General features: G+C 37.8%; 5 protein-coding genes and 2 pseudogenes across 7 annotated transcripts; 6 read left to right on the top strand and 1 right to left on the bottom strand.

Annotated features, from left to right (window-relative positions):
• Positions 1-348: 348 nt before the first annotated feature.
• On the top strand, positions 349-2258 carry LOC110748983 (1-aminocyclopropane-1-carboxylate oxidase homolog 1-like; annotated as a pseudogene). Its single transcript, XR_002525544.2, has 3 exons — positions 349-869; positions 1242-1561; positions 1748-2258. The product of XR_002525544.2 is annotated as a 1-aminocyclopropane-1-carboxylate oxidase homolog 1-like (transcript).
• A 1032-nt stretch (positions 2259-3290) lies between these two features.
• Positions 3291-5336, top strand: LOC110748982 (1-aminocyclopropane-1-carboxylate oxidase homolog 12-like). Its single transcript, XM_021948971.2, has 3 exons — positions 3291-4038; positions 4459-4780; positions 4861-5336. The coding sequence occupies exons 1-3, from the start codon at positions 3491-3493 to the stop codon at positions 5113-5115; spliced, it is 1125 nt and encodes a 374-aa protein (XP_021804663.2). The 5' UTR covers positions 3291-3490; the 3' UTR covers positions 5116-5336.
• A 1074-nt stretch (positions 5337-6410) lies between these two features.
• On the top strand, positions 6411-8261 carry LOC110748957 (1-aminocyclopropane-1-carboxylate oxidase homolog 12-like). The gene is made up of 3 exons (XM_021948938.2): positions 6411-7024; positions 7459-7780; positions 7861-8261. The coding sequence occupies exons 1-3, from the start codon at positions 6477-6479 to the stop codon at positions 8113-8115; spliced, it is 1125 nt and encodes a 374-aa protein (XP_021804630.1). The 5' UTR covers positions 6411-6476; the 3' UTR covers positions 8116-8261.
• A 2527-nt stretch (positions 8262-10788) lies between these two features.
• On the top strand, positions 10789-12542 carry LOC110748954 (CASP-like protein 5B3). Of its 2 annotated transcripts, none has more exons than XM_088247686.1 (3): positions 10789-11488; positions 11755-11986; positions 12084-12542. In XM_088247686.1, exons 1-3 carry the CDS (start codon positions 11358-11360, stop codon positions 12276-12278), a joined length of 558 nt encoding a protein of 185 aa, XP_088103812.1. In that variant the 5' UTR covers positions 10789-11357; the 3' UTR covers positions 12279-12542. The 2 variants fall into 2 exon arrangements, with proteins under 2 accessions (XP_088103812.1, XP_021804626.1); XM_021948934.2 differs by having other exon boundaries at positions 10798-11488; positions 11854-11986.
• A 134-nt stretch (positions 12543-12676) lies between these two features.
• On the top strand, positions 12677-17059 carry LOC110748987 (WAT1-related protein At4g08300-like). The gene is made up of 7 exons (XM_021948978.2): positions 12677-14730; positions 14975-15037; positions 15125-15241; positions 15322-15553; positions 15688-15846; positions 15922-16073; positions 16547-17059. Exons 1-7 carry the CDS (start codon positions 14522-14524, stop codon positions 16725-16727), a joined length of 1113 nt encoding a protein of 370 aa, XP_021804670.1. The 5' UTR covers positions 12677-14521; the 3' UTR covers positions 16728-17059.
• Positions 17060-17932: 873 nt separating this feature from the next.
• LOC110748969 (WAT1-related protein At4g08300-like) lies at positions 17933-21708 on the top strand (annotated as a pseudogene).
• Positions 21709-21951: 243 nt separating this feature from the next.
• On the bottom strand, positions 21952-24557 carry LOC110748994 (transcription factor bHLH104). Its single transcript, XM_021948990.2, has 4 exons — positions 24352-24557; positions 24145-24225; positions 23826-23988; positions 21952-22423 (listed from the first exon to the last, which is right to left on the bottom strand). The coding sequence occupies exons 1-4, from the start codon at positions 24519-24521 to the stop codon at positions 22166-22168; spliced, it is 672 nt and encodes a 223-aa protein (XP_021804682.1). The 5' UTR covers positions 24522-24557; the 3' UTR covers positions 21952-22165.
• Between the last annotated feature and the right edge of the window lie 438 nt (positions 24558-24995).

Genomic DNA, 24995 nt, shown 5'->3' on the forward strand with positions numbered 1-24995 from the left:
CCAAGTGCTTCTAATGAATTTCGAACCCCTGTCATTGAGGCATCAGGTAGTTTTCCAGCTGGAGATGACAGTTTACCAACCGCACCGCTGTGTATAGTTCCCCCTATTTCTTTTGATGATGAATAAAGTCTTCATACTGTCGAGGTTTTCTATAAATAAATAAAAAAGGCTGGTGTCAAAAGGATCCGGACAAAGGCATCACCACCAAACATTATTGAATAGTATATTGTAAACTGCCGACCAAAACACATTATTGGATTTGAGTAATATTTAATAAAAGCATGCAAACATTTCCTAATGAAGCCTTAACCAAAGTTTCATTTTGATTTCAAAATCAAGTACAAGAACATGGTGTCCCCGAATTCAACAAACCAAGCCCGTCTCCAACAGCTAAAGGACTTTGACGAATCAAAAGCTGGTGTCAAAGGGATCGTTGACAAAGGCATCACAAAAATCCCATCAATTTTTGTCCGGTCACCGGAATATTCCGCCGCCGGCGACCCAAGTTCCAGCCAACCAACCCGAACCCAGTTCAGTATCCCTATCGTGGATCTCGCTAACACTACCGGCCTGCATGATGACGTGGTCGCTGGAGTCCGGCAGGCAGCTGAGACTGTCGGGTTCTTCCAGGTGATGAACCATGGGATACCCAAGAGAGTGTTGGAGGAGATGTTGGCGGCGGCGCGTGGGTTTCACGAGCTGCTGACGGAGGTGAAGGCTGAGTACTATAGTAGGGAGCAGATGAGGAAGGTCAAGTTCAGGAGTAACTTTGATTTGTATCAGACAAAGTTTGCTAGTTGAAGGGACAGTTTGTTTTGTGTCATGGGTCCTGAACCTCTTGATCCTCAAGAATTGCCTGACGTTTGCAGGTATATATGATTCTTCATAATCCTGTAGTTTTTTTCTTTCCTCTTTTGGTAATTTATAGAATCCTATAGGCTGCATATCTCAGTAATGTACTATGTGTAATGCTAAGATAACGAAACATTTTTGTTGTTCTGACATGATATGTTGTTAAATTAACAGTTTTTATAACGTAAGTAACGTGTGTATATAGAGAATGGTTTGTGGACCAAACTCTCTAACTTGTACAAGTAATTATGGTTTTCATACATATGTTAAGAAGCGGAGCATTGATTTGTGGAAAGTTGAAATTTGGATCTAGTTAAATGTGTGACAAATGATTCTCAATCCAGTTGGTGCATGGTTTTTTCTTGTCTCTCTGTTGATCTAATATGCAGAGACGCAACCATGGAGTACTCAGACCATGTTCACAAATTAGGTGTCACATTGTTTGAATTGCTATCTGAGGCACTTGGGCTGAAATCGGACCACCTTTTAGGCTTGGATTGTGCAAAGGGGCATGTAATTCTTAGCCACTACTATCCGCCATGCCCCGAGCCTGAACTGACTATGGGAACTACCACACTCAGATCCTTCTTTTCTCACCATACTACTTCAGGACCAAATTGGTGGCCTCCAGGTTCTGTATGAAAACCAGTGGGTTGATGTTCCTCCTGTTCCTGGAGCTCTAGTTGTGAACATTGGAGATCTCTTGCAGGCAAGCCCCTTTCTGTGTTTCAGCATGGTTCTTTACTAATGATCCTCTAATTGCTCTGATGTGTATAGTATAGTATTTGTTTTTTTTTTTTCCAGCTATTTCAGGAAATTCTGTCTTCTATAAGATTGTTCTGTTGTGTCCTTTTTACTTTGTGTTGATAAATTGTTCTATTTAATGTTCTTGCAGCTTGTATCCAATGACAGGTTTAAGAGTGTGGAGCATCAAGTGCTTGCTAACCATGCAGGACCAAGAGTATCTGTTGCTTGTTTTTTCACCCTGAATCTTTACCCAGCAACAAGGTTGTACGGCCCCATAAAGGAATTGTTGTCCGAAGATCATCCGCCTCTATACCGGGAAACCTCACTGCAAAACTTCAGTGCTCACTACGACGGAAAAGGGCTTGATGGGAACTCTGCACTAACACGTTTCAAGTGGCAGAGGCAACAATGAAATAAGTCACTTGTGCTGTAGATTAGTGGCTGTGAACATATGTTAAGAGTTCCTTCAAGTGGCAAAGGTCACAATGAAATAAGGCACCTATACCATATGCCTAAACTTTGCATTATGTTACAAACAAACCACTTATGTTTGATAATGCAATGCCCCAATTGATGCTTGTAGTTTGTAAAGGCTGAAGCAGATTTGCTTGCACAAATGGATCACCATTTTAATCTTTTGCACAATTTTGCTCACTAAAGTCTGTGGCACTCTCTCTCTATCTCTTTCTCTCGCATCTTCTTCTTCATCTGTAAAACACCCCTTTTCTGCAACCCCTTTTTGGTTCCAGGGGCTTCCCTGGAACTAACCCCTTCGGCTAATAAACTGGGCGTGTCTCTAACCCGTCAAGTTGTAGAGAGGTTTCCCCCCCAGTTTTTGCTGGGCTTTTGACTTTCTTGCAGTTGAAGCATCTGGTGGGATCTACTATCTTATGGTGGTGTGGGATCGTGTGTGGTGCTAGAGATGCTATGACTTTTATCTAAAGGTCAAGGTGGAATTTGAGTGGTAAATGCTCTTTCACTTTATGGTGTTTTCAGATCCAAAAATGGATGAGAGTTGGTTCTCTGACATGATCTCTCAGTACTGCCACTGGTTGCAGAGTTCCTATTGATCCTGTCATCTTCCTCTCTGAGTAAGCTTGGTTTAAAATGTCAGTGGAGTTTTGCTCACTGTTCTTGCTTAAAATGTATTGTCTTGCTTAATTGTTTGGTTTATTGTTTGCAAGAACCCTCCTCTAGGGCAGTGTTCTTCATGTATATTTTGTAATTGCCTCTATTATGAATGGATCTGGTTATTTCTCAACAAAAAATAATAATAATTTGAACCATTCAAATGATTTAAATATCATCCCAGACGTAAGCCATGAGATAATCGAACGTGCTTTCGTTGACTGCCGATAGATTTGCTTCACCTTTTTTCTCAAGATTACGTAGTTTTTCCTTTCCTTCAAATCTTAAGCAAACCATTTTGACCAGACTAGAATATTGTTATTAGTATATTTGACCATCTTCAGATCCAGCATTTGCACACCATCGCAATCTTTTCGTATAGACTACATTACAAGACAGGGAAAAGAGAAAGGAAAATGACAAGTTTACCTTCTTTATTGGTTGGTTGCCTCATTAAGAGAAAAAAACCTTACTTGTAACGGAATAGTAAAATAGTATTATTTCCGAGAGTTTCTCCCGTTATAGGTAAGTTTTTTTGCCATTAAAGAGAGATAGAGAGCAGAGAGGTTGGTGGATTGTGTAGTTGGATGTAAATCCCAAACACAAAAACACAAATTTTTAAACAAATCAGACTTTGTGGGCCAAATTGCATTAGCAATTGGCCTAACTTAAGCCACCTCAACAGAGATGAAAGTACGACCATATTTTGTAACTTAATCTGAAAGATCAACGCTTTATCAAGTTTTCTTGTATCGAGCAGATAATGGATACCTCAGTTCTTGGCCACAGAACATCATCACATGATGAAAACCAGTCTAAATACGACCGAGCCAAAGAGCTAAAAGCTTTTGATGACACAAAGGCTGGTGTGAAAGGCCTAGTTGATGCAGGCACGCTTCATGTACCCAAGATATTCATAGGGCCACCCAATGAGCTCATCACTCACTTTCCCACATGTCACCAACCCAACCTGCAAGTTCCTGTCATTGATCTCCAAGGCATCAACGGTGATCTCCAAAAGCAGATTGTAGATGAAGTTAGGGCCGCGTCCAAAACATGGGGCTTTTTCCAAGTGGTCAACCATGAAGTCCCATTGACTGTGCTGGAAAATATGATCCAAGGAGTGCACAAGTTTCATGAGCAAGATCTCGATGTGAAGAAAGAGTTCTATACCCGTGATCTAGAAAGAACCGTCAGATTCAATAGCAACTTTGATCTCTACCAATCAAGAGCAGTTAATTGGAGGGATACTCTGGCTTTTGCAAGTGCTGCTGTTGATCAGGACCCCAAACAACTCCCTTCGGTTTGTAGGTATTTGCTCAAAATCCCTTTCAATTTCATTGCTTGTGTTCTCGATTGCTGTTGTATTATTTTTTGGTGGTCTAATTTAAACAGATTAACTTGGTGATTTTAACTGATTGGCTTGTCTCCCAATAATTAAAAATTGCTCCTTCTGGGAACTGTGTTCATATGTGTTCTCACATCACAAATATATTCTACTAATTAAATTGTAATGTTTCCTTTGAGTCAATGGGGTCTAGTCAAGTGGAAATTAAAGTGCCTTGGTTTGCAGATCAGTGGTCTCAGGTTCGAACCCTATGGCACCTTAGTAGGGTGTGTTTGAGAAACTCCCCTCTCCTTGTAGTTTAGACTATCGCTTGTATTAAAAATAAAATATAAAAACCCAACTTTTCAGCTTCTTTTTACACATTTGTTCACTCCAAATTGCAGAGATGCAGTAATTGAATACACAAAGCATGTCAAAAGTTTGGGAGACCAACTCTTTGGATTGTTATCAGAGGCTCTTGGTCTCAAGCCTGACCACCTAAGGGAATTAGAATGTGCTAAAGATTATACCCTTGTGTGCCACTACTATCCAGCATGCCCAGAACCAGAACTTACACTGGGAAGTAGCAAGCACTCAGATCCTTCTTTCCTCATAATTCTTCTTCAAGACCAAATTGGTGGCCTCCAAGTTCTTCATGACAATCAATGGGTTAATGTTCACTCTATTTCAGGTGGCTTAGTAGTAAATATTGCTGACTTCCTTCAGGTTTGTTACCAATGCCAAGCTCATTTTCATTTTTTCTGCAATTCACCAATTTTTTTCTAAGGCTTCCTAAATTTGTCCAGGCTATATCTAATGACAAGCTTCAGAGTGTTCAACATAGAGTGCTTGCAAACCGGGCCGGTCCAAGAGTTTCCATAGCTTGCTTTTTCACAGGACAGAGAACTAGAGCACTTGCCAAGTCCTATGGTCCAATCAAAGAGCTTATATCAGAAGAGAACCCTCCTCTGTATAGACATTTCTTGATAAGTGAATATTATGCCAAGTTCTTTTCTCAGGGGCTTGATGAGAAGTCTGGTCTTGACCATTTCAGGCTTTGAAGCCAACAATTTCAACTGGTTGACACTTTCAAGATGTAATAGTTATGGCTGAATTATGTTGTCTGATTACCACATTGTGAAGTTTCATGTACAACAAACAGTGATTGCTTTGTTAAAATAATTTCTGCCTAACTTCATTTCTTTTCCTTTTGTTAAAGTCTACAGCAGCTACAGATCCTCCTACATTGCAAAAATTAAAGCTGTCACTTTTGTGGATTTCAGTGCTTGGTTTCTTTCTGGTCTATGACAAATTTATTTTTCAGCTCATTGTCGTGTGGACAAGGAAATAATAATGACAACGGCCTCCAACTACCTAATTTCTTGTACGCCTAAATGATAGGATCACATCTGTATAAATTGCAATATCACACTAATGAAAACTCATTCTGCCAGAACTATTCTTTCATTCATATCCTACCTTATTTTACACTTTTATCTAAAGGTCAAGGTGGAATTTGAGTGGTAAATGCTCTTTCACTTTATGGTGTTTTCAGATCCAAAAATGGATGAGAGTTGGTTCTCTGACATGATCTCTCAGTACTGGTTGCAGAGTTCCTATTGATCCTGTCATCTTCCTCTTTGAGTAAGCTTGGTTTAAAATGTCAGTGGAGTTTTGCTCACTGTTCTTGCTTAAAATGTGTTGTCTTGCTTAATTGTTTGGTTTATTGTTTGCAAGAACCCTCCTCTAGGGCAGTGTTCTTCATGTATATTTTGTAATTGCCTCTATTATGAATGGATCTGGTTATTTCTCAACCAAAAAAATAATAATTTGAACCATTCAAATGATTTAAATATCATCCCAGACGTAAGCCATAGATAATCGAACATGCTTCCATTAACTGCCGATAGATTTGCTTCACCTTTTTTCTCAAGATTACGTAGTTTTTCCTTTCCTTCAAATCTTAAGAAAACCATTTTGACCAGACTAGAATATTGTTATTAGTATATTTGACCATCTTCAGATCCAGCATTTGCACACCATCGCAATCTTTTCGTATAGACTACAATACAAGACAGGGAAAAGAGAAAGGAAAATGACAAGTTTACAGATACCTTCTTTATTTGTTGGTTGCCTCATTAAGAGTAAAAAACCTTAGTAAAATAGTACTATTTCCGAGAGTTTCTCCCCATCAAAGAGAGGTAGAGAGCAGAGAGGTTGGTGGGTTGTGTAGTTGGTTGTAAATCCCAAAGAAAAAAACACAAAAAATTAAATAAATAAAAAAATCAGACTTTGTGGGCCAAATTGCATTAGCAATTGGCCTAACTTAAGCCACCTCAACAGAGGTGAAAGTACGACCATATTTTGTAACTTAAATCTGAAAGATCAACACTTTATCAAGTTTTCTTGTATTGAGCAGGTCATGGATACCTCAGTTCTTGGCCACAGAACATCATCACATGATGAAAACCAGTCTAAATACGACCGAGCCAAAGAGCTAAAAGCTTTTGATGACACAAAGGCTGGTGTGAAAGGTCTAGTTGATGCCGGCACACTTCATGTACCCAAGATATTCATAAGGCCAGCCAATGAGCTCATCACTGACTTCCCCACATGTCACCAACCCAACCTGCAAGTTCCTGTCATTGATCTCCAAGGCATCAACGGTGATCTCCACAAGCAGATTGTAGATGAAGTTAGGGCCGCGTCCAAAACATGGGGCTTTTTCCAAGTGGTCAACCATGAAGTCCCATTGACTGTGTTGGAAAATATGATCCAAGGAGTGCTCAAGTTTCATGAGCAAGATCTTGATGTGAAGAAAGAGTTCTATTCCCGCGATCGAGAAATAACTGTCAGATTCAATAGCAACTTTGATCTGTACAAATCAAGAGCAGCTAATTGGAGGGACACTCTGGCTTTTGCAAGTGCTGTTGTTGATCAGGACCCCAAACAACTCCCTTCAGTTTGTAGGTATTTGCTCAGAAACCCTTTCAATTTCATTACTTGTGTTCTTGATTTTGTTTTATTATTTTTTATGTTATTGGTGGTCTAATTTAGACTGATTAACTTGGTGATTTTTACTGATTGGCTTGTCCCCCAATAATTAAAAATTGCTCCTTCTGGGAACTGTGTTCATATGTGGTCTCACATCACAAATGTATTCTACTAATTCAACTGTAATGTTTCTTTGGAGCCAATGGGTCTAGCCCAGTAGAGACCCATTGAAAATTAAAGGATATTGGCTTGCAGATGAGTGGCTTCATGTTCAAACCCATACTGGCACCTTAGTAGGGCGTGTTTGAGAAACTTCCATCCCCTTATATTTTAGATTATCGCTTGTATTAAAAAAAAGAAACCCCAACTTTTCAGATACTTTTTACACATTTGTTCACTCCAAAATGCAGAGATGCGGTAATTGAATACACAAAGCATGTCAAAAGTTTGGGAGACCAACTCTTTGGATTGTTATCAGAGGCTCTTGGTCTCAAGCCTGACCACCTAAGGGAATTAGAATGTGCTAAAGATTATGCCTTTGTGTGCCACTACTATCCAGCATGCCCGGAACCAGAACTTACACTGGGAAGTAGCAAGCACTCAGATCCTTCCTTCCTCACAATTCTTCTTCAAGACCAAATTGGTGGCCTCCAAGTACTTCATGACAATCAATGGGTTAATGTTAACCCTATTTCAGGTGGCTTAGTAGTAAATATTGCTGACTTTCTTCAGGTTTGTTTACCCAATGCCAAGCACATTTTCATTTTTTCTGCTATTCACCAATTTTTCTAAGGCTTCCCAAATTTGTCCAGGCTATATCTAATGACAAGCTTCAGAGTGTTCAACATAGAGTGCTTGCAAACCGGGCCGGTCCAAGAGTTTCCATAGCTTGCTTTTTCACAGGAGAGAAAACTGGAGCACTTGCCAAGTCCTATGGTCCAATCAAAGAGCTTATATCAGAAGAGAACCTTCCTCTGTATAGACATTTCTTGATAAGTGAATATTATGGCAAGTTCTTTTCTCAGGGGCTTGATGAGAAGTCTGGTCTTGACCATTTCAGGCTTTGAAAGCAACAATTTCCACTGGTTGACACTTTCAAGATGTAATAGCTATGGCTGAATTATGTTGTCTGATTACCACACTGTGAAGTTTCATGTACAACAAACAGTGATTGCTTTGTTAAAATAATTTCTGCCTAACTTCATTTCTTTTCCTTTTGTTAAAGTCTACAGCAGCTACAGATCCTCCTCCATTGCAAAAATTAAAGCTGTCACTTTTGTGGATTTTAGTGCTTGGTTTCTTTCTGGTCTTAGGAGTATGACAAATTTATTTTTCAGCTCATTGTCGTGCGGACAAGGAAATAATGACAACGGCCTCTAACTTCAGCTCGAACTAGACTCTTGGCTTTACCAAAAAAAGAAAAAGAATAACCTAATTTCTTTAGCACAATTTTTCAGCTCATTTATACTCTAATCTAAATAAGGAAATAATGGCAACTATTTGTTCAATCTTAGTTAATGCAATCAGTAGTCTAAACTACAAGGGAATGGGGATTATCAACAAACACTACCAAAATGTCATGGGAGTTTGAACTTAAGACCACTAATGTACAAGTCAAGGAAATTCCATTTTTCACTGGACTAGACCCCATTGACCTTTATTAACAAAAAAAGTATTGCAACATTGAGGATTTCTCCATATACTATGTAACCATTTTCCTCCATAATACAATTCTCCCTTAGTATTTATGCAACTCATGTCAAATTATAAGCTTCAAAGTGTTAAACTGAGAATTCCTCTAGCATGTGTCTTCAATGGATGTCACCATCCAGAGCTCCATATAACGGTCCAATCAAGGAACTTGTATAAATTCAAACTTCATCAAAATTTGTCCTTTTCACAGTTTGAAAAATGCTACTTTCATTCAACCAATATCAACTATTATTTCACCAAATAATGTTCACTGATTCTTTTTTTTTTTTTTTCTTTCTTTCTAATCACGGATAAATATATGTATCCCTATATAACCGAAAACGACTAAAGATAGGTATTTTAAGGTCCGATAGAACTCCAAAATGTTAAACCCCCAACGTTAGCCGAAGCCAAATAGGCCCATGTTACTAGAGGGACAGGCTTGGGCCTAACTCTTGTGACCAGGTCCCATCGCGACCCGATCCATCATTTTTGACACAAGCAATATTGAGGAGGAGGATTTGAATATAAGATCTCTAAAGCATAAGTAATTGCTCTTAACTACTTGAATTACAAACCCCTTCGAGCACTTCCAGCAGTAAGGGTTGCCCAAGCAAAAGGTCCCCTGGCTTCCCAAAACCCATCTCAGCGATGCAAAATTGTCAGGGCAGATGTGGCCCATACCCAAGCCTGGGCAAGCCCAAAGGCGAGACTTGTCTGGGCTGCTGTTTAGGCAAGCTGATCTCATGCTGATGTCACATGATGTCAGCATCCAAATTAAATACCAAAAAATTTGAGAAAAAAAAAAAAAGAGAAGAAGGAAAAATACCAAAAATTCCAAAAAAAAATTTATATACATACGTAGCCATATTCTTCACTTCCCACGCCAAAACTCTATACAAATTTCTCTCCTCATATCTCATATGAATAGTGATTGCCCTTGAGTTGCCATGGCGATGGGTGAGAATGCATCAAAAAAATTACTATGACAGTCACTATTTACATGAACAGTAATTGCTCTTGCCTCCCTTTGCCTTTTACCATAACAAATGGGTAGAAGTGCTCTTACAACTTTTACAATCTGTTGACGTAAATAAATTTCTTGAGAGAGAGAAAAAATGATAATATCCAAATAGGCTGGAACGCCAAGGATGTTAAATTGTTAATAATACGCAGGTCCAATTGCTCTCCAGGTCCTATGTTGCACGGACACGGACACGGGGACACGGAAACGCGACACGGCGACACGAAAAATCTCAAAAAACTAGGACACGGATACGGCTAGGACACGGCAATTAAAATAATAATAAATCCGAATATACTTACTAGTTATATATATTTTTAAAAATAATTGACCAATTACTCAATACTTTAATGTCACAAGTTATATACTATTTTTAAAAATAGTCCAGCCAAAATGATGTGCTCTGCTATGAAGGAACAAAGAAACAAAAAATCAAACAGCAGTTCATAATAAAACTGAGAAAAAAATTTAAAAAATAAATCAGAGCCTCACCTCCTTCACTAGCAGTTCGTAGAGAAGAAAATAAGAGATAGAGGGAGAGAAGGAGAAAATCACGAAGAAGAGATAGAGGGAGAGAAATAGAGAATAAGAGATAGAGATAGAGGGGGAGAGAGGCCAGCACACGAAGAATAGATTAGAACTTTAGAAGATGCGGCTTCTCTTCTCCTGCTGCTGGCTGTAGAAAGACAGGTTTAGCCCACTTTTCAATTTACATTTTTAGCCCATTTAAATAAATTGTTTCAAATATGTCAACATATGTTTCAATAATTATGTTTGGACCCACATTTTTATTTTAAATTTTCAAATGGGTCCCTGCCGTGTCTTTGACTTCCATTGACCCGTGTCCAAAAGTGTCTTGACCGTGTCCAAAACGTGTCTTGACCGTGTCTTGACCGTTGACCCGTGTCCAAGCCGTGTCCGAGGCGTGTCCGGGGCGTGTCCGCGTGTCCGCGTGTCCGACACTCCGACACTTCAGCCTGATGGAGTGTCCGTGCTACATAGTCCAGGTCCATTAGGTGGGTCTGAACTCGGAGCTGGGTCATACTCATTTTATTTGCTCTGCTGATCCGTTGACTGATTGGAGATTCGACGGGTTGGGTCGAATAGTCCGACGGCATCATGCGGGGATTAAACATACGCGCCTAGTGGCGCGTAGGGAGGAAGAAAACAGTTCGATTATTCATTTCATGTTATGGGTGAAGCATGCCAGATTTGCCCACGCTATTTGACTGTAGGCATATTGGTTGAGAGAGAAAGAGAGCTTTAGAATCCCAGTTTTGGTTTGGCTGATATTATCTTGATTAATTAAGCTTAGCAACTCTCTCTCTCTCTCTCTCCCTTGTAAATTGCAGTCCAAGTTCTCTTCTTTTCACAATAATCAAACTTCCCAGTTGTATACCAAGTCTTTTCTGGGTTAACTGATTTTTGGGTTCTCTGTGTACTTTTATTCTGAAAGCAATAGTGGGTTGGTGAGGTTTGTGATTTTTAGTTTGTGGGTGATGTGGTTTGCGTTTCAATGTTAAGGAAAGATGGGTGCTTTCTCTGACCCATTAAGAATCTGATACTTTTTTTGGGTTTGGAGAGAACAAGGAAATGAAGGATTTTCCTGGGACACCTGGGACTTTGACAGGGCTTCTTCTCAGGATTTCCCAATGCGTCTTTGCTGCTGGGTCTATTGCTTCCATGGCTACCACTGCCAGCTTCTTCAATTTCACAGCTTTCTGGTATTGCTTTCCTTTCCCAACTCACTGATTTGTTTCCAATATTTTGATTACAGAAGGAAGAATAGATGGGATTGAAACACTTTTGATTCTTGAAATTTTCCTAAATAAAATGTAAGCAGAAGGAATTTAGAAGTTCCTCTGCATCACTAGAGAACCAAAACTTGAATGCAAATTAGAATTAGATGTACCAAATGTTCTGGGCAGTGTTCTTCTTTGGCCTTGTTTTGTTTATTATCAGCTCAATTTTGTGTAACTTGATTCTGTAGGCTTATGGGGCAGATTTCAGCATCTCTTGATGCATCACATGCCATTCCTGTCCCGAAAAAAAATTGTAATATTTGTTTAAGGCAATGCTCATTTTGCAGCTACCTGATTGCTTCAATGGGTCTGCAAGTCATCTGGAGTTTAGTGCTGGCATTGCTAGATGCATATTCCTTAGTGAAAAAGAAGGTCCTCCACAACCCTGTATTGGTTAGCCTCTTTGTAGTTGGAGACTGGGTCAGACTCTACAAATCCTTGACTTCCTTAGATGAAAATCTTGTGTGTCCATATAGTGCTTGTCATTTAACAGCTTACTCTTTTCCTTTTCCAACAGGTTACAGCAACACTGTCTCTTGCAGCAGCTTCTGCTTCAGCTGGCATAACTGTGTTGTACTTTAGTGACTTGAGCCACTGCAATTTTGGAGAGGAATGCCAAAAATACCAGATGGCAGTTGCATTGGCGTACCTGAGTTGGGTAACAATTGCAATTTCTTCTCTAATTATGCTCTGGCTATTGGCAACATGTTAGACGACTTGTTTGTATAGGCCATAGGATTTGTTTCATCTCATTGTAGCCCTTCTCTGTCATTTATATTTCTTTTTTTTTTCTTCAGAACAGAAACAAGAAATTGCAGTGTTAATAGAAAAGGAAACAAACTGGATATAACATAGCAGTACAATATTAAAAACTTACTCTCATTATGTTGTCTTTCCACTGGAAGAAGTGGGATTAGAGTTGGGAAACAGTTGTATCAAACTGGAATTATAAAATGGATATACATTTACTTGTAAAGTTGAAGGATTAGCAAAAGAAATTACTACTTTTTCTGACGAATTTGTCCAAATTGATGATGATGTAAATTGGTTAGTGGCTAAAAGATCCTCATGAGTTTGTAATATTATTGAGGAGAAAGGCAGAGAGTGTATGCTTTTTTCCTTCCAGTTTTCCACTATGAGTTAGCTAACAATGATTTTGCATACAATCTGTATTGTTGGTGCGGCATCTTGCCACTACACCTTCATTTTCTTTTCTAATACAAAAACAATAGCTTGCATGCTTCCAGTGAACATTATTCTAAATCAGAGGGATGGGGTTCTTTTTCTTTCAAAATAACAACTTGCAACAGTGAGCAAATTGCCATCTAAGTTCAGTGGTCCTCACACCTCATGTGTCTACTTGATGCATTTTGTTCGAATCCCACTGGAAGTATGCTATTTTATACAAAAAGCTACAGGAACCCATGGCTTGCTGGAAACTGTCGTTTTATTATATCAGTTTTATTAAAGAAGTGTGCTTTAATCTTGCTTATGTTTGAGCAAGACACTTGCTTTGTGTCATTCGTATTTGTAATATTTTGGTAGGTATGTGTGTTTGTGGAATGTGGTGTTGGCATAGGTCTGCAGCAAATTAAACCTTCTGTGTCTTTCAAAGCAGTCTTCTTTGAAATTGATGGACCATCATATTGTGGGATAAGTGGCAGCAAGCAAGGCTGCAAGAGAAGTGTGTCTGTCTACCAACAAAAGTAAGTGGAAGCAGACAATGTTGGGTTAGTGGTTAGTGAGGGCCCACTGGCAGGTGAAAGTCAGAGAATCCCAATAACCTATCAGGCACTACTTTAGACACATTTTCATCACTTATCATAACCCATTTGTCTCTCTAAAACTAAATTTAGAAGAAAAACACTAGAGTGCAACTAAAAAAAACTTATGTGAAAATAGGGATAACATTATTTTGTTATTCCCAACCAATCAAAGATTGTCATGTTGGAAAGTTATTAAGGGTGGCATACTGCAATTGGCCGGTGATAGTAAAATAGTGTTATCTCAATTTTACACAAGTGTTTCTCATGTGGAACGGGAATAGCACTGTTTTACTATTCTCGACCAATTAGGGTATGTCATATGTGATAATATTTCCACTTGTCATACCATGATTGGCCGGAAATAGCCCTGTTTCACACAAGTTCTTCCGAATTTAGAGAGGCTCTAATAATCATGACCTGTACAACTCCTTAACAAAATGATTCCCACATGGGAAAGTATTTTGAAAATCTGAAAGATGAATGTTTGAAGTGATGTCTCTTTCCAGTGTGGTCCTGGAAAATAGTGAATAGGAAGTTGTGTCTTTGATACCAGATCCATATATTGAGGGTTGGGTTGAGCTCAGCAGAAGCTAATTCTTTCAAGGTGTGGTGGTGGAAGTTTGCTTTATGAAAAGCCTTCCTTAGACATCTGATTTTTCTGATTGCAGTTTTATAAGTATAGCACACGATGTTTTTTTCTTCTGATTTTTCTGATTTTTGGAATGGTTCCCTAATAATATCATTAATGCAAAAGTCATATTCCAAATGGATGTAATGACATAAACGATTCTTATATTCAGAATGTAGAACAAACTCCATAAGCAGACAATTTGCTTCCTTTCATGGCAATGGACCAGCACATAATAACTTCTTAAAAAATCCATAAAAGTATGTTCTAGTTAGAATTCCCATATAATCTTCAATCAGGGTATCAGAATTTTGGATTAATTGATCAGGGCCATGCATGGTATCTTCTACTATTCCACTATCTATTATATAAAATGAAGTCAGGAAATTGTTAGCACATCAGAGGAACTTAATCAAGAACCTGATACTGTCAACATGAAACAAGAGCCAAGACTCAAACTATTCCACCATCCTCTATATGAACACTTGCATGATGTGCTCGTCCAGCTTTGTCAAGAATTGAAATAGGAGAAGGAAGAAAGGGCACCAACCAGAGGAGGTTATGGCACAGGAAGCATGTAATGATCTTGGGGGAATTTACAAGAAGTTCAAGCCACACCTCCTCATGGTTTTAGCTCAGATGGGCTATACATTTCTGTATTTTATCACAGAAGCTTCCTTCAATCATGGGATGAACCCTCATGTCTACATAACTTATCGACATATTGTGGCCGGTGTTGTGATGTTCCCTTTTGCCTATGTTCTTGAAAGGTATAATAGGGCAACATTCTTTTGTCAAACATCTGGCATGTTATGTTATATTAAATCTACCACCATACGTTAAACTGTGTTTCCATTCAATCAATTATCTAGCAAGATCAACAGTCTAGAAACATAACATGTCAGACGATCTGGTAAGAGAATATTTTTCTATGCATAACTTTTAACATTTCTACATGCATTTTTTCATTTAAGTTATGCGTTTAACTATTAATCTTTGATTCTCCTCCTGCAGAAAAGACAGACCAAAGCTCACATTAGCTCTTTTCTTGGAACTCTTTGTTCTTTCACTTCTGGGGTAAGGACATACAGAACCCATATATGTTTCTGGATAAAGGCAAAAATAAAGAGCCAGCTAATTCAACGTCTTTGTCAATGGTTGCAGGGTGGGTTTGACTTTAAACATGTACTTTGCAAGCTTAAGATATACCTCTCCTACCTTCCTTGCATCAATGGTCAACACCATAGCTTCCGTAACTTTTGTAATTGCGATTGTACTCAGGTTAGTGAACCTCTTAATTAATCCAGAAATCCAAAGCATCAAGTCATGTTTTACCCTTGATAAATTACCTTTGAATTCAGGTTGGAGGTTCTTAATCTTCGAAATCCTCGTGGGTTAGCGAAAGTTTTGGGAACCCTTGTCTCCTTAGCTGGTGTAATGACCATGACATTGTACAAGGGGCCTATTGTGAGAAATTTATGGCATCCATTAATCCATGTTGAAGGAAAATCCTCCATCCATGAGAACTGGTTGAAGGGTTCAATTCTTACTGTTGCAAGCTGCATAACATGGTCTATCTGGTACATTATGCAGGTTTTAGCCCCTACTCAAACCTATATTGTACATTGTGAAACATACACAACTATTACATATATGTGACACTAAAGATGGAATTTCTGATAATTCATAAGGTGATCTTGAAATAATTTTCTGATAAAAAAATGTAGGCAATCACATTGAAAAGATATCCTGCACAACTGTCACTGACTACATGGATGAGCTTTATAGGGGCAGCACAATCAGCTGTCTTCACAGTGTGTATAGAACATAGACGAGCTGCTTGGACAATTGGATTCAACATTGACCTCTGGTCCATATTATATGCTGTAAGTCTAATAAGAAAGTATGAAATGTTGCTTTACAGTAAGATTGATTGTTCTAATGTGGGTGGTGCATGGCAGGGAGTAGTGTGCTCTGGTCTTATAATATTCATTCAACTATGGTGCACAGAAGAGAAGGGGCCAGTTTTCGTGACCATGTTTAATCCCGTTTCAACAATATTGGTGGCTGTTCTAGCATACTTTGTCCTCGGTGAAAGACTTTATACCGGCAGGTAACATTTTGCATTATTCACCCTAATGCGCATTTACGGGTAGTTGCATGTATCTAGAGTTTAACTAAGGCATTGCATGTATGCAGGGTTTCCTCATTGTCCAAAATGGAAACTTTGTATAATGCATCAATACAAGCAGTTTCCAGTTACTACTTTCAAGTAGTGGTTGCATATGCGCATCCAATTTGGTAGACGGATCACATTTTCATGCCACAGAAGTGAATTGCATTATGTGACACGTAGGATCCATTTGTTATACTTTAATTATTATTACCAATTAGTAATTGAAACTTAACAAATCACATAATTTGATTCACTAATGAGGTCTAAAGATATGATTATTCGCTAATGCGGTCCAAATGTATGATTGTTTTAGCATTAATATATCCAATTTTAACTGCGAGAGTGGGTTAAAAGTAGAGGGAGGTAGTGGCTTGGATGTTCTAACCGTTCATATGTGGTTTGTTGATCAGCATACTAGGGGCATTTATTGTCATCCTTGGCCTGTACTTGCTGTTGTGGGGAAAAGAAGGGGATGAAGTATACATCAAGTCAGAAGAGTCCTCTTATCAGACAACATATGAAGAGCACAAGGATAATAACATACAGAAAATCACTTCAGCTAAGAAGGATGTGCTACATGGTGAACCCTAAAGGTTAGATTGGATCATTCCCTAGAATCCATTGAGAGGGAATCGAAAACCAATAAAACCGTGAACAAGAAGAAGATGGTGAAAGTGACAAGAAAAGTTGAACGAGCAAACATGGGAGGAAGAGAACGGAAGTCTGCTTTAAACTTGCTCATACAAAAGCTGCAGGAACCCGTGGCTCGCTCGAAAAAGTGTCCATTGATTAATGCATCATTTTTCCTAAAGAAGTCTACTTTAAACTTCCTTATGTTTGAGCAGGACACTTTCTGTGTCATTTGTAATATTTTGTTAGCTCTTGTATTTATGGAATGCGATCTTGGCATAGGGTCTGCAGCAGCAAGAGAAGTGTTATTTACAATTGTGTCAACAACAAATGGTTACCAAAATAAGTCAGTGGAAGCAGAGAGATGTTGGCTTAGTGTTTGGTTACTGGCAGGTGAAAGTTAGAGAACCCCAATATGCCTTCTTTAAACACATTGTCATCACTTATTATAACCCATTAATTTGTCTCCTTAACTAAATTTAGAGGCTATTAATCATGACCTGCAGAAACTCCTTAACCAAAATGATTCCCACTTGGGAAAGTAAGTATTTTCTTAATCTATGCATGTTTGAGTTGTTGTCTGTTTTCAGTGTGGTCCTGGAAATAGTGAGTGGGAAGTTGTGTGCTCAGCAGAAGCTTCTCTTTCAATGTGTGGTGTGGTGGGCGTTATTGCTTTCTTAAAACTAAAAAGCCTAGCTTCTTCAGACATCTGATTTTTCTTTCTCTTTTTTTTGGTATATAGGCATCTGATTTTTCATATTGCAGTTTGTTAAGTACTGCACACAATGTGACCCTATGCTTTCATGAAAATATAAAAAAATTGAAGTAGTGGGAAAAAATAATTTATTATTTAAGAAGGTGTTATCCGCACTCTCGCAATGTATTTAAAAAAGCGTTATTCGTACTACTGTAGTATTCTACAATCACTCATGTCGAAGGATGTTTTAGTGCATAAACCAAATTTATGGATGCATGATTTTCACTCGCATCAATAATAAAGTCTTCAGTTGTAATAAGATTCTCGAATAATTCCTCGAAATCATATTCTAAATTACATACCCAATATTATTATATTGAGCAATTTAATCAAGAACCTGATACTGTCAACATGAAACAAGAATCAAGACTCAACTATTCTATTACCCCTCTATACGAAGAAAACATGCATGATGTGCTCCTCCATCTTATCAAGAATTGAAATTCGAGAAGGACGAAAGGGACCAACCAGTGGAGGTTATGGCACAGGAGGCATGTAGTAACCTTGGGGGAGTTTACAGGAAGTTCAAGCCACACCTCCTCATGATTTTAGCTCAGGTGGCCTTTACATTTCTATATTTTCTCACAGAAGCTTCTTTCAATCATGGGATGAACCCTCATGTCTGCATAACTTATCGACATATTGTGTCCGGCCTAGTGATGTTCCCTTTTGCCTATGTTCTTGAAAGGTAAATATATGCATAAAGTTGCCTTTGTACTTATAGGGTAACCTTCTTTTGCAAGATATTTGGTGTCATCAATTTAGCACTGAACGGTTAAACTAAGAGTCTATCCAATCAATATTGATCTAGCTAGATTTATCGTCTAGCAACATAACATGTCAAACTGTTCGATAAGAGAACATTTTTCTATGTCAATCATGACAACTCCAATAATTTTACCTATTTTGTCATAGGTTTAAATATTGATCTTTAATTCTCCTCCTGCAGAAAAGAGAGACCAAAGCTCACAATTGCTCTTTTCTCGGAACTTTTTGTTCTTTCTCTTCTTGGGTAAGCACATATAGAAACCATACACACTTCTGATAAAGGAACGGTTTCCCTCTTTTCAGCCGGGTAGGCGAATTGAAGGAGTTTTTGGTCCTTCTTCTTTTTTGAGTGTGGGGCGTGCCATCACCAAGCCCCGAATTTGGGCTTGAATAGAATGTGAGTAGATGAATGTGTTGCGTCCGAGATCTAGCTTTAATCAAACGATTGTTCGGCCGAGCAAGGAACCTCCTCACGTCTTAGGTTCTTTCACTACCTCGGAGTCAAGGCTTTATGTGAGCAACCAAATGATGTGGAGTGGGTGGAGATGAAGATTGAAGGTGAAATGTAATGAAACGAAGAACACGTGCGTAAAGTAAAAGGTGCTTGAATTTAAATATAATTAAAAGACAAGTGCGAAAAGTAAAGTGCTTAAAAATAAATAATTTAAAGACGAGTGCGTAATTTAAAGTGCGTAAAATAAAGAATGTAAAGACGATTGCGTAATATAAATTGCATAAATTAAGTAATTGAAATGCGAGTGCGTAAAGTAAATTGCATAAATTAAATAATTGAAATGCGAGTGCATAAAGTAAAGGGCGGAAAGTAAACTAGATTACGAAGAACAGTGAAGATAACATGAATTGAAATTATTGTAATTGAAATAGAATTGAAAAACAAGAACAAGAACATAAAGGCATAATTGAAATCTTCGGAAACTAGAGCGGAAAAAATAAGAACTAGGCTATGGCTACATTATGCTACTCCTAGGATAGAAATTGAAGAGAATGTAAAATGACAAGTTGTGTGTTGGGTCGGGGGTCCTTTCTCTCTTCCATAAGCTTGGTATTTATAGGGGCTTCGGTGCGTCTCAATTTGGTCGGTCGTTAATTGGCCTTCAAATCAATCATAATTGCTCCAGAATATCTTCAATCCCTTGTCTCATGCATGTGATTTAATATGAGTAATAATATTTGATTTGATTTTCCTTCCATCTTGAGCTCTCCCACAATAACTTCGGTTGACCATCAATCTGGCATAATTCCTTCTATATTTGAATTGTAACCTATGAGAAAATCCCCCTACGGATTATCTCTCTCCTTATTTAAACATTGGCTGATTTCACGTATTCGGCCGCTTTTAGTCATTCGATCGTATCTACACTTTCGGCCGCATATAGGCTTTCGACCACTTTTATGCTCTTGACCGTATTGATATGCTCGGCCAGATTAATGTATGCAGCCACATGTAGATTTTCTACAACATGTAGATATTCGGCCACCTTTATGATTTTGGGCTTCTATCCGACCTTATTGATTAGGCCCACTGATTGGGCTCAATGTTAATTTAATTGTCGGATCTCAGACCTGACCCGGTCAAATTTCAACCAGGCCCAAACAGGAACAAAATAAATGGCTAATTAAGTGTCTTTTCCAATGGTTGCAGGGTGTGTTTGACTTTAAACATGTACTTTGCAAGCTTAAGATACACCTCTCCGACCTTCATTGCATCAATGGTGAACACCATAGCTTCCCTAATCTTTGTAATTGCAGTTGTACTCAGGTTAGTATACCTTTTAATCCATAAATCCAATAAATCCAAAGAATTAATTCGCATTTTATCCTTAATAAATTACTTTTTAATTCAGGTTGGAGGTTCTTGATCTTCGAAGTCCTCGAGGGTTAGTGAAAGTTTTGGGAACCCTCGTCTCCTTAGCCAGTGTAATGACCATGACATTGTACAAGGGGCCTATGGTGAGAAATTTATGGCGTCCATTTATCCATATTCAAGGGAAATCCTATCCATGAGAACTGGTTGAAGGGTTCAATTCTAACTGTTGCAAGCTGCATAACATGGTCTATATGCAGGTTCAATTCTAACTGTTGCAAGCTGCATAATATGGTACATTATGCAGGTTTTAGCCCCTCACTCAACTATATTGCACCTACTGAGGTGTACACAACTATTACAAATGCGTATACATGTAGCAAGATCTCATACTCACCGATTAACTGTAAATTAGAAAAAGCTCAAATAATCGACCACCATCTTCACCCACGCATTGACCATCTCGACCACATATTATTCACCATATAATGACACTTTTTTTTCTTTCTTTTTTTTTCTTTTTTTCTGATTTGCAGTTAACTATGTGAGATTTTAGATAGAATTTCTGATAATTGTTATGGGTGATGCTGGTATATGATGCATGCGAATATTTTCTATAAAATAAAATAAAAAAATGCAGGCAATCACATTGAAAAGATATCCTGCTCAACTGTCACTGACAACATGGATGGGCTTCATAGGGGCAGCACAATCAGCTGTCTTCATAGTGTGCATAGAACATAGACGGGCAGCTTGGGCAATTGGATTCAACATTGACCTCTGGTCCATATTATTTTCTGTGAGTATAATAAGTTGTAAATATGAAATGTTGCATTAAAAAAGGGAATCATAAGATTCTTCTAATGCGGGGACCTATATGGCAGGGAGCTGTGTGCTCCGGTCTAATAATCTTCGTTCAACTATGGTGCACACACAGAAAAGAAAGGACCAGTTTTTGTGGCCATGTTTGATCCCATTTCAACAGTATTTGTGGCTCTTCTAGCTTACTTTGTCCTCAGTGAAAGACTTTATACGGGCAGGTAATTTTTTGCGTTATAATGCATTTACAAGTAATTGCACGTATCTAGAGTTTAACTAATGCATTTACGAGTAATTGCATGTATCTAGAGTTTAACTAAGACATCGTACCCAATAAAGGCTCTGTATGCAAAACAAAAACTTTGTAAAATGCATCCAATTGGGTTGAGGGATTACATTTTCAATCCACATTGTGTGACAAGTACGAGCCATATGTTACATTAATTTTCCTTGCCAATTAGTCACATAATTTGGTGTGGAAGGAGGTAATTCTAAAACTTCATGTGTGGTTTGTTCAGCATAGTAGGGGCATTTAGTGTCATCCTTGGCCGATACTTGCTATTGTGGGGTAAAGAAGGTGATGAAGTTTACATAAAGTCAGAAGAGCACAAGGATAAAAACATACAGAAAATCACTTCAGCTAAGACCGATGTGCTGCATGATGAACCATAAAGATTAGATTGGATCCTTCCCTGGAATCCATTGAGAGGGAATTCAGAAATCTAAATTCAAAAGCAATCAAACCTAAAAGAAGAAGATGAAGGCAGCAGGAAAAGTTGAGTGAGCAAATATGGGAGCAAGAGAAAGAAACTGTACACTACTAATTTCTGCTACAAATTCCAAATTGATTAAAGATATCAAATTCACCTTTCCACAAAATTCCTTCTATTGTTTTGCTTGTTATATTTATTTGTTTGGATCTTATGTATTCAAGCAATCTTCAAATTTCATCAACTTCAATATATGCACAATGCAGTTAGAAACATCAGAAAGTTAAAAACCAACACTGGATCATCTTACAGGAAAATATGGTGAACACTGGACATTACTAATTGTTTTAATCCCAAAATGCCTTCTAGCTACATTTAACAATTCTGACACAGACTTGATACCAGCCAAATTAAATCAGGCAATTGAAACAGTGCTGACAAATAGATTGCCAACAAGCAAAAAGATTGACAGTAAATGTAAATGAAGGCATCTAAATTATCCAAATACTTGATTGAACATCTAAGCAGCAGGGGGCCGAAGTTCATGATCACGAGATGTATCACGGACCGATGGAGGTAAATAATGCCACATTGGAACCAGACTATAGCTAGGATACATTGCCATCTTGCTTGCCCCAGGATGATATGCAGCTGGGACTGCTGGGTGGGTTGGAACAAACCCAGAAGGTGAAATTGCAATACCTTTCAACTGCTGCTCCAACCTTTCTTTATCTGCTTTCAGTACAAGTTTCTCCTCACGGAGTTCATTCTTCTCTGCCTGTTATAGGCAAGACCAGTCAACAAAGTGAGTACTCAAAACTTCTGAGGTAGTAAAACTGAAATATAGGGAGAGTTTGAACCATCTAAAAACCACCCTGATTATAAATTCCAAATTGTACCTCAAGAGTTCAAAATAACCTTATGTTTCATTTGAAATTGAGGAATTTTAGTCTAAATTGATCAAACCCTACCAATACATAAATATTTGAATCAGTGGGGGAAGAAAGCAACAAAAGTTTCTCTTTCTCTGAAATGTATTTTGTACACGGATTTTAAATGATGCATTGTACAAAGTGATTTCAAATTCAAAATATTGCATTAGTCATTTTGAACATGTTGTACTTTTTTTTTATGAATACTCCAACAAATGTAGACTTAATCTTGAAATTTCAATCTTGTGTCTTAATCTGTGCATCCGAATGCACCTTTAAGTAATTCATGCCTCTGATTAAAAACAAAAGATTGAAAACCAGTCTGTCATCGCAATACAATGGGAGAGAAGTCAAAGTCAAAGAAAGAACCTGACCTAATGTTATGATGGATGGATGAATGAAAGCTTACAAGAAAGTTATATAGGGATTCTACGCACTTGAAATCTACTTGTTTGAACTGGGAATAAATTTATCTAAACTCATTATGTGGTAATGCATTAGATTACAGTCCAGCATACTAACAGGGCAGAGATACTAATAATACAACATCTGAAGCAAGGGGTATCTTGAATAGTTACGACTGTAAATTATGATAATAAGGGATAAGTTTTTGGTGGAACGAATCTTTTATAGAATCAACTTATATATGGTACAAATTAGGTCATTGTTGAAATAGATTTATTGTATAATCTCCAGCTGAGAGGAGCTTGTCCAAGGTATCAAGTGCAGCAAAAGGGATGCTTGGAATTTTACCCGAGTTTACCACAAACCACATGGAAACAAATAATACTTTAAAATCAATCATAAAAGCCTATCATAACTTTAAGATCATCTGAAGCAATTTTCTGTTCATTTTCAATCAACTAAAGCTAAGGTCAAATAAGTTTGAAATACTAGATTGCAGAGATGGCTCAAAAGGATTAGCTGAAATGAAAAGAATATTGCTTTCAAACTCAGTGTTATTTGTCTTCTCCAACACTATAATTGAATGAATAAAGATGATCTATAGCCTGTCATGGCTACTTTCATTCTGGAGGTTCATACCTTCATCTAAAATCTATATATGAACATGATCATAACTTTTATTGACATGTTCTCAACCCTGCCAGGGAGGCAAAGATTAAAAATACCCAGATATGTTTTTGACAAACTCTGTGCCAGCTACCAAATGGTCCAAATCTCATAATATAACTTTTATTTAAAAGAAAACAAAAATATTTTAAGTAAATGAGCTAGGAAATGATGAACCTTTAAACTTTTTACTTCTTCAAGTAACTTTTCATTTGTTTCTTTGAGCTCCTGAGCTTCAGCTCTCAGCTGGGTCAAAACCCTTATGGCATCATCAAGAATAGCAGGCTTGTCAGATTTGGGCGGTCTCCCAGGTTCTAAAACAGCGCTCAACTCCACAAACCTGCAAGAAGAATCAAAACCAACATGTTTCCAATAAAAAATAAATAAATAAATAAAAATAATAACATCTACTCATCTGATCAATACAAATTAACCTAATTCAACAAAAAAACAAAAAAGAAAAAGAAAAGACAGAAAAATGAGATTGGATGCATGCCTGTCATTCAATCTCTCCCTCCTCAACTTCTCACGGCAGGCTTTCGCTCCAGACCCAGAGCAAGAAGAATCGGTTCGTCCCCTGTTTCATGATCAAACCCAACAACCAAAACACCATTAAAATGACAAAAAGCTTGGCACTTTCAGAACACGGAAAGCAATTACATTACTGTAGATTCACGGGAAAATGAAAAAAACAAGAAAGTACCTTTTGCGAGGGCACTCTTTTTCCGGTGAGAAGGCAGCAGGAACATCAACAGCAGAGAATTCGAATTCCCTAAATGAAGGAGTGTCATTAGGCCAAAGGAAATCGCTGGGCTGGGTCGTCTCGTCGATGTAATCAAGATACTCTATCCATTCCTCCATCAGAGAATACATGAGAGACTGAGTCCTATTCTATTAATATGATTCCAAAGACTTTTGATGCACAATTTAATTAATTAATTTTTTTATATATAAAATAAGCCCACACAAAACAAATTGAGCATGTAGTTTATTCCTTTAGTTTGTTTTTTTTTTCTTGAATTATAAAACCCGAATTAGGAAAAAATTAGTGTCTGTGACAGAGAGATTAGGTGGCCTTCTCACTGGTATTATCAATTCACATACATTTTCACAACCTAGAATTTTACTATTTAAGATATAAAATTTGGATAATAGGACCATATAAATTTAATTTACATGGATAAATTGGTCTGTTTGGTGATGTTTCCTTAGCACCGAAATTTTGGCATGGGTTTCCAAATCCTTTCCAACTACTTTGTATTTTGCATCAATTAAACTCTTGTTAATTATATACACTCTAACAAATATTCTTTTTGTTTTCACGAGAGGTTATTGAGGTAGGATCAC

Source organism: Prunus avium, chromosome 1 (assembly GCF_965620075.1).
Source record: "Prunus avium chromosome 1, drPruAviu1.hap1.1, whole genome shotgun sequence".
NCBI classification, from domain to species: domain Eukaryota; kingdom Viridiplantae; phylum Streptophyta; class Magnoliopsida; order Rosales; family Rosaceae; genus Prunus; species Prunus avium.

Coding starts and splice junctions, on each gene's coding strand:
- LOC110748982 (XM_021948971.2), top strand. CDS start 3,491: ATGGATACCTCAGTTCTTGGCCACAGAACATCATCACATGATGAAAAC. Junction 4,039..4,458: donor CAACTCCCTTCGGTTTGTAG/GTATTTGCTCAA, acceptor TCCAAATTGCAG/AGATGCAGTAATTGAATACA. Junction 4,781..4,860: donor ATATTGCTGACTTCCTTCAG/GTTTGTTACCAA, acceptor AAATTTGTCCAG/GCTATATCTAATGACAAGCT.
- LOC110748954 (XM_088247686.1), top strand. CDS start 11,358: ATGAAGGATTTTCCTGGGACACCTGGGACTTTGACAGGGCTTCTTCTC. Junction 11,489..11,754: donor TTCAATTTCACAGCTTTCTG/GTATTGCTTTCC, acceptor TTGATTCTGTAG/GCTTATGGGGCAGATTTCAG. Junction 11,987..12,083: donor TCTTTGTAGTTGGAGACTGG/GTCAGACTCTAC, acceptor CTTTTCCAACAG/GTTACAGCAACACTGTCTCT.
- LOC110748957 (XM_021948938.2), top strand. CDS start 6,477: ATGGATACCTCAGTTCTTGGCCACAGAACATCATCACATGATGAAAAC. Junction 7,025..7,458: donor CAACTCCCTTCAGTTTGTAG/GTATTTGCTCAG, acceptor TCCAAAATGCAG/AGATGCGGTAATTGAATACA. Junction 7,781..7,860: donor ATATTGCTGACTTTCTTCAG/GTTTGTTTACCC, acceptor AAATTTGTCCAG/GCTATATCTAATGACAAGCT.
- LOC110748994 (XM_021948990.2), bottom strand. CDS start 24,521: ATGTATTCTCTGATGGAGGAATGGATAGAGTATCTTGATTACATCGAC. Junction 23,989..24,144: donor AGGGAGAGATTGAATGACAG/GCATGCATCCAA, acceptor TTCTTCTTGCAG/GTTTGTGGAGTTGAGCGCTG. Junction 22,424..23,825: donor AAGAAGTAAAAAGTTTAAAG/GTTCATCATTTC, acceptor TGCCTATAACAG/GCAGAGAAGAATGAACTCCG.
- LOC110748987 (XM_021948978.2), top strand. CDS start 14,522: ATGGCACAGGAAGCATGTAATGATCTTGGGGGAATTTACAAGAAGTTC. Junction 14,731..14,974: donor TTTGCCTATGTTCTTGAAAG/GTATAATAGGGC, acceptor CTCCTCCTGCAG/AAAAGACAGACCAAAGCTCA. Junction 15,554..15,687: donor CTATCTGGTACATTATGCAG/GTTTTAGCCCCT, acceptor AAAAAAATGTAG/GCAATCACATTGAAAAGATA.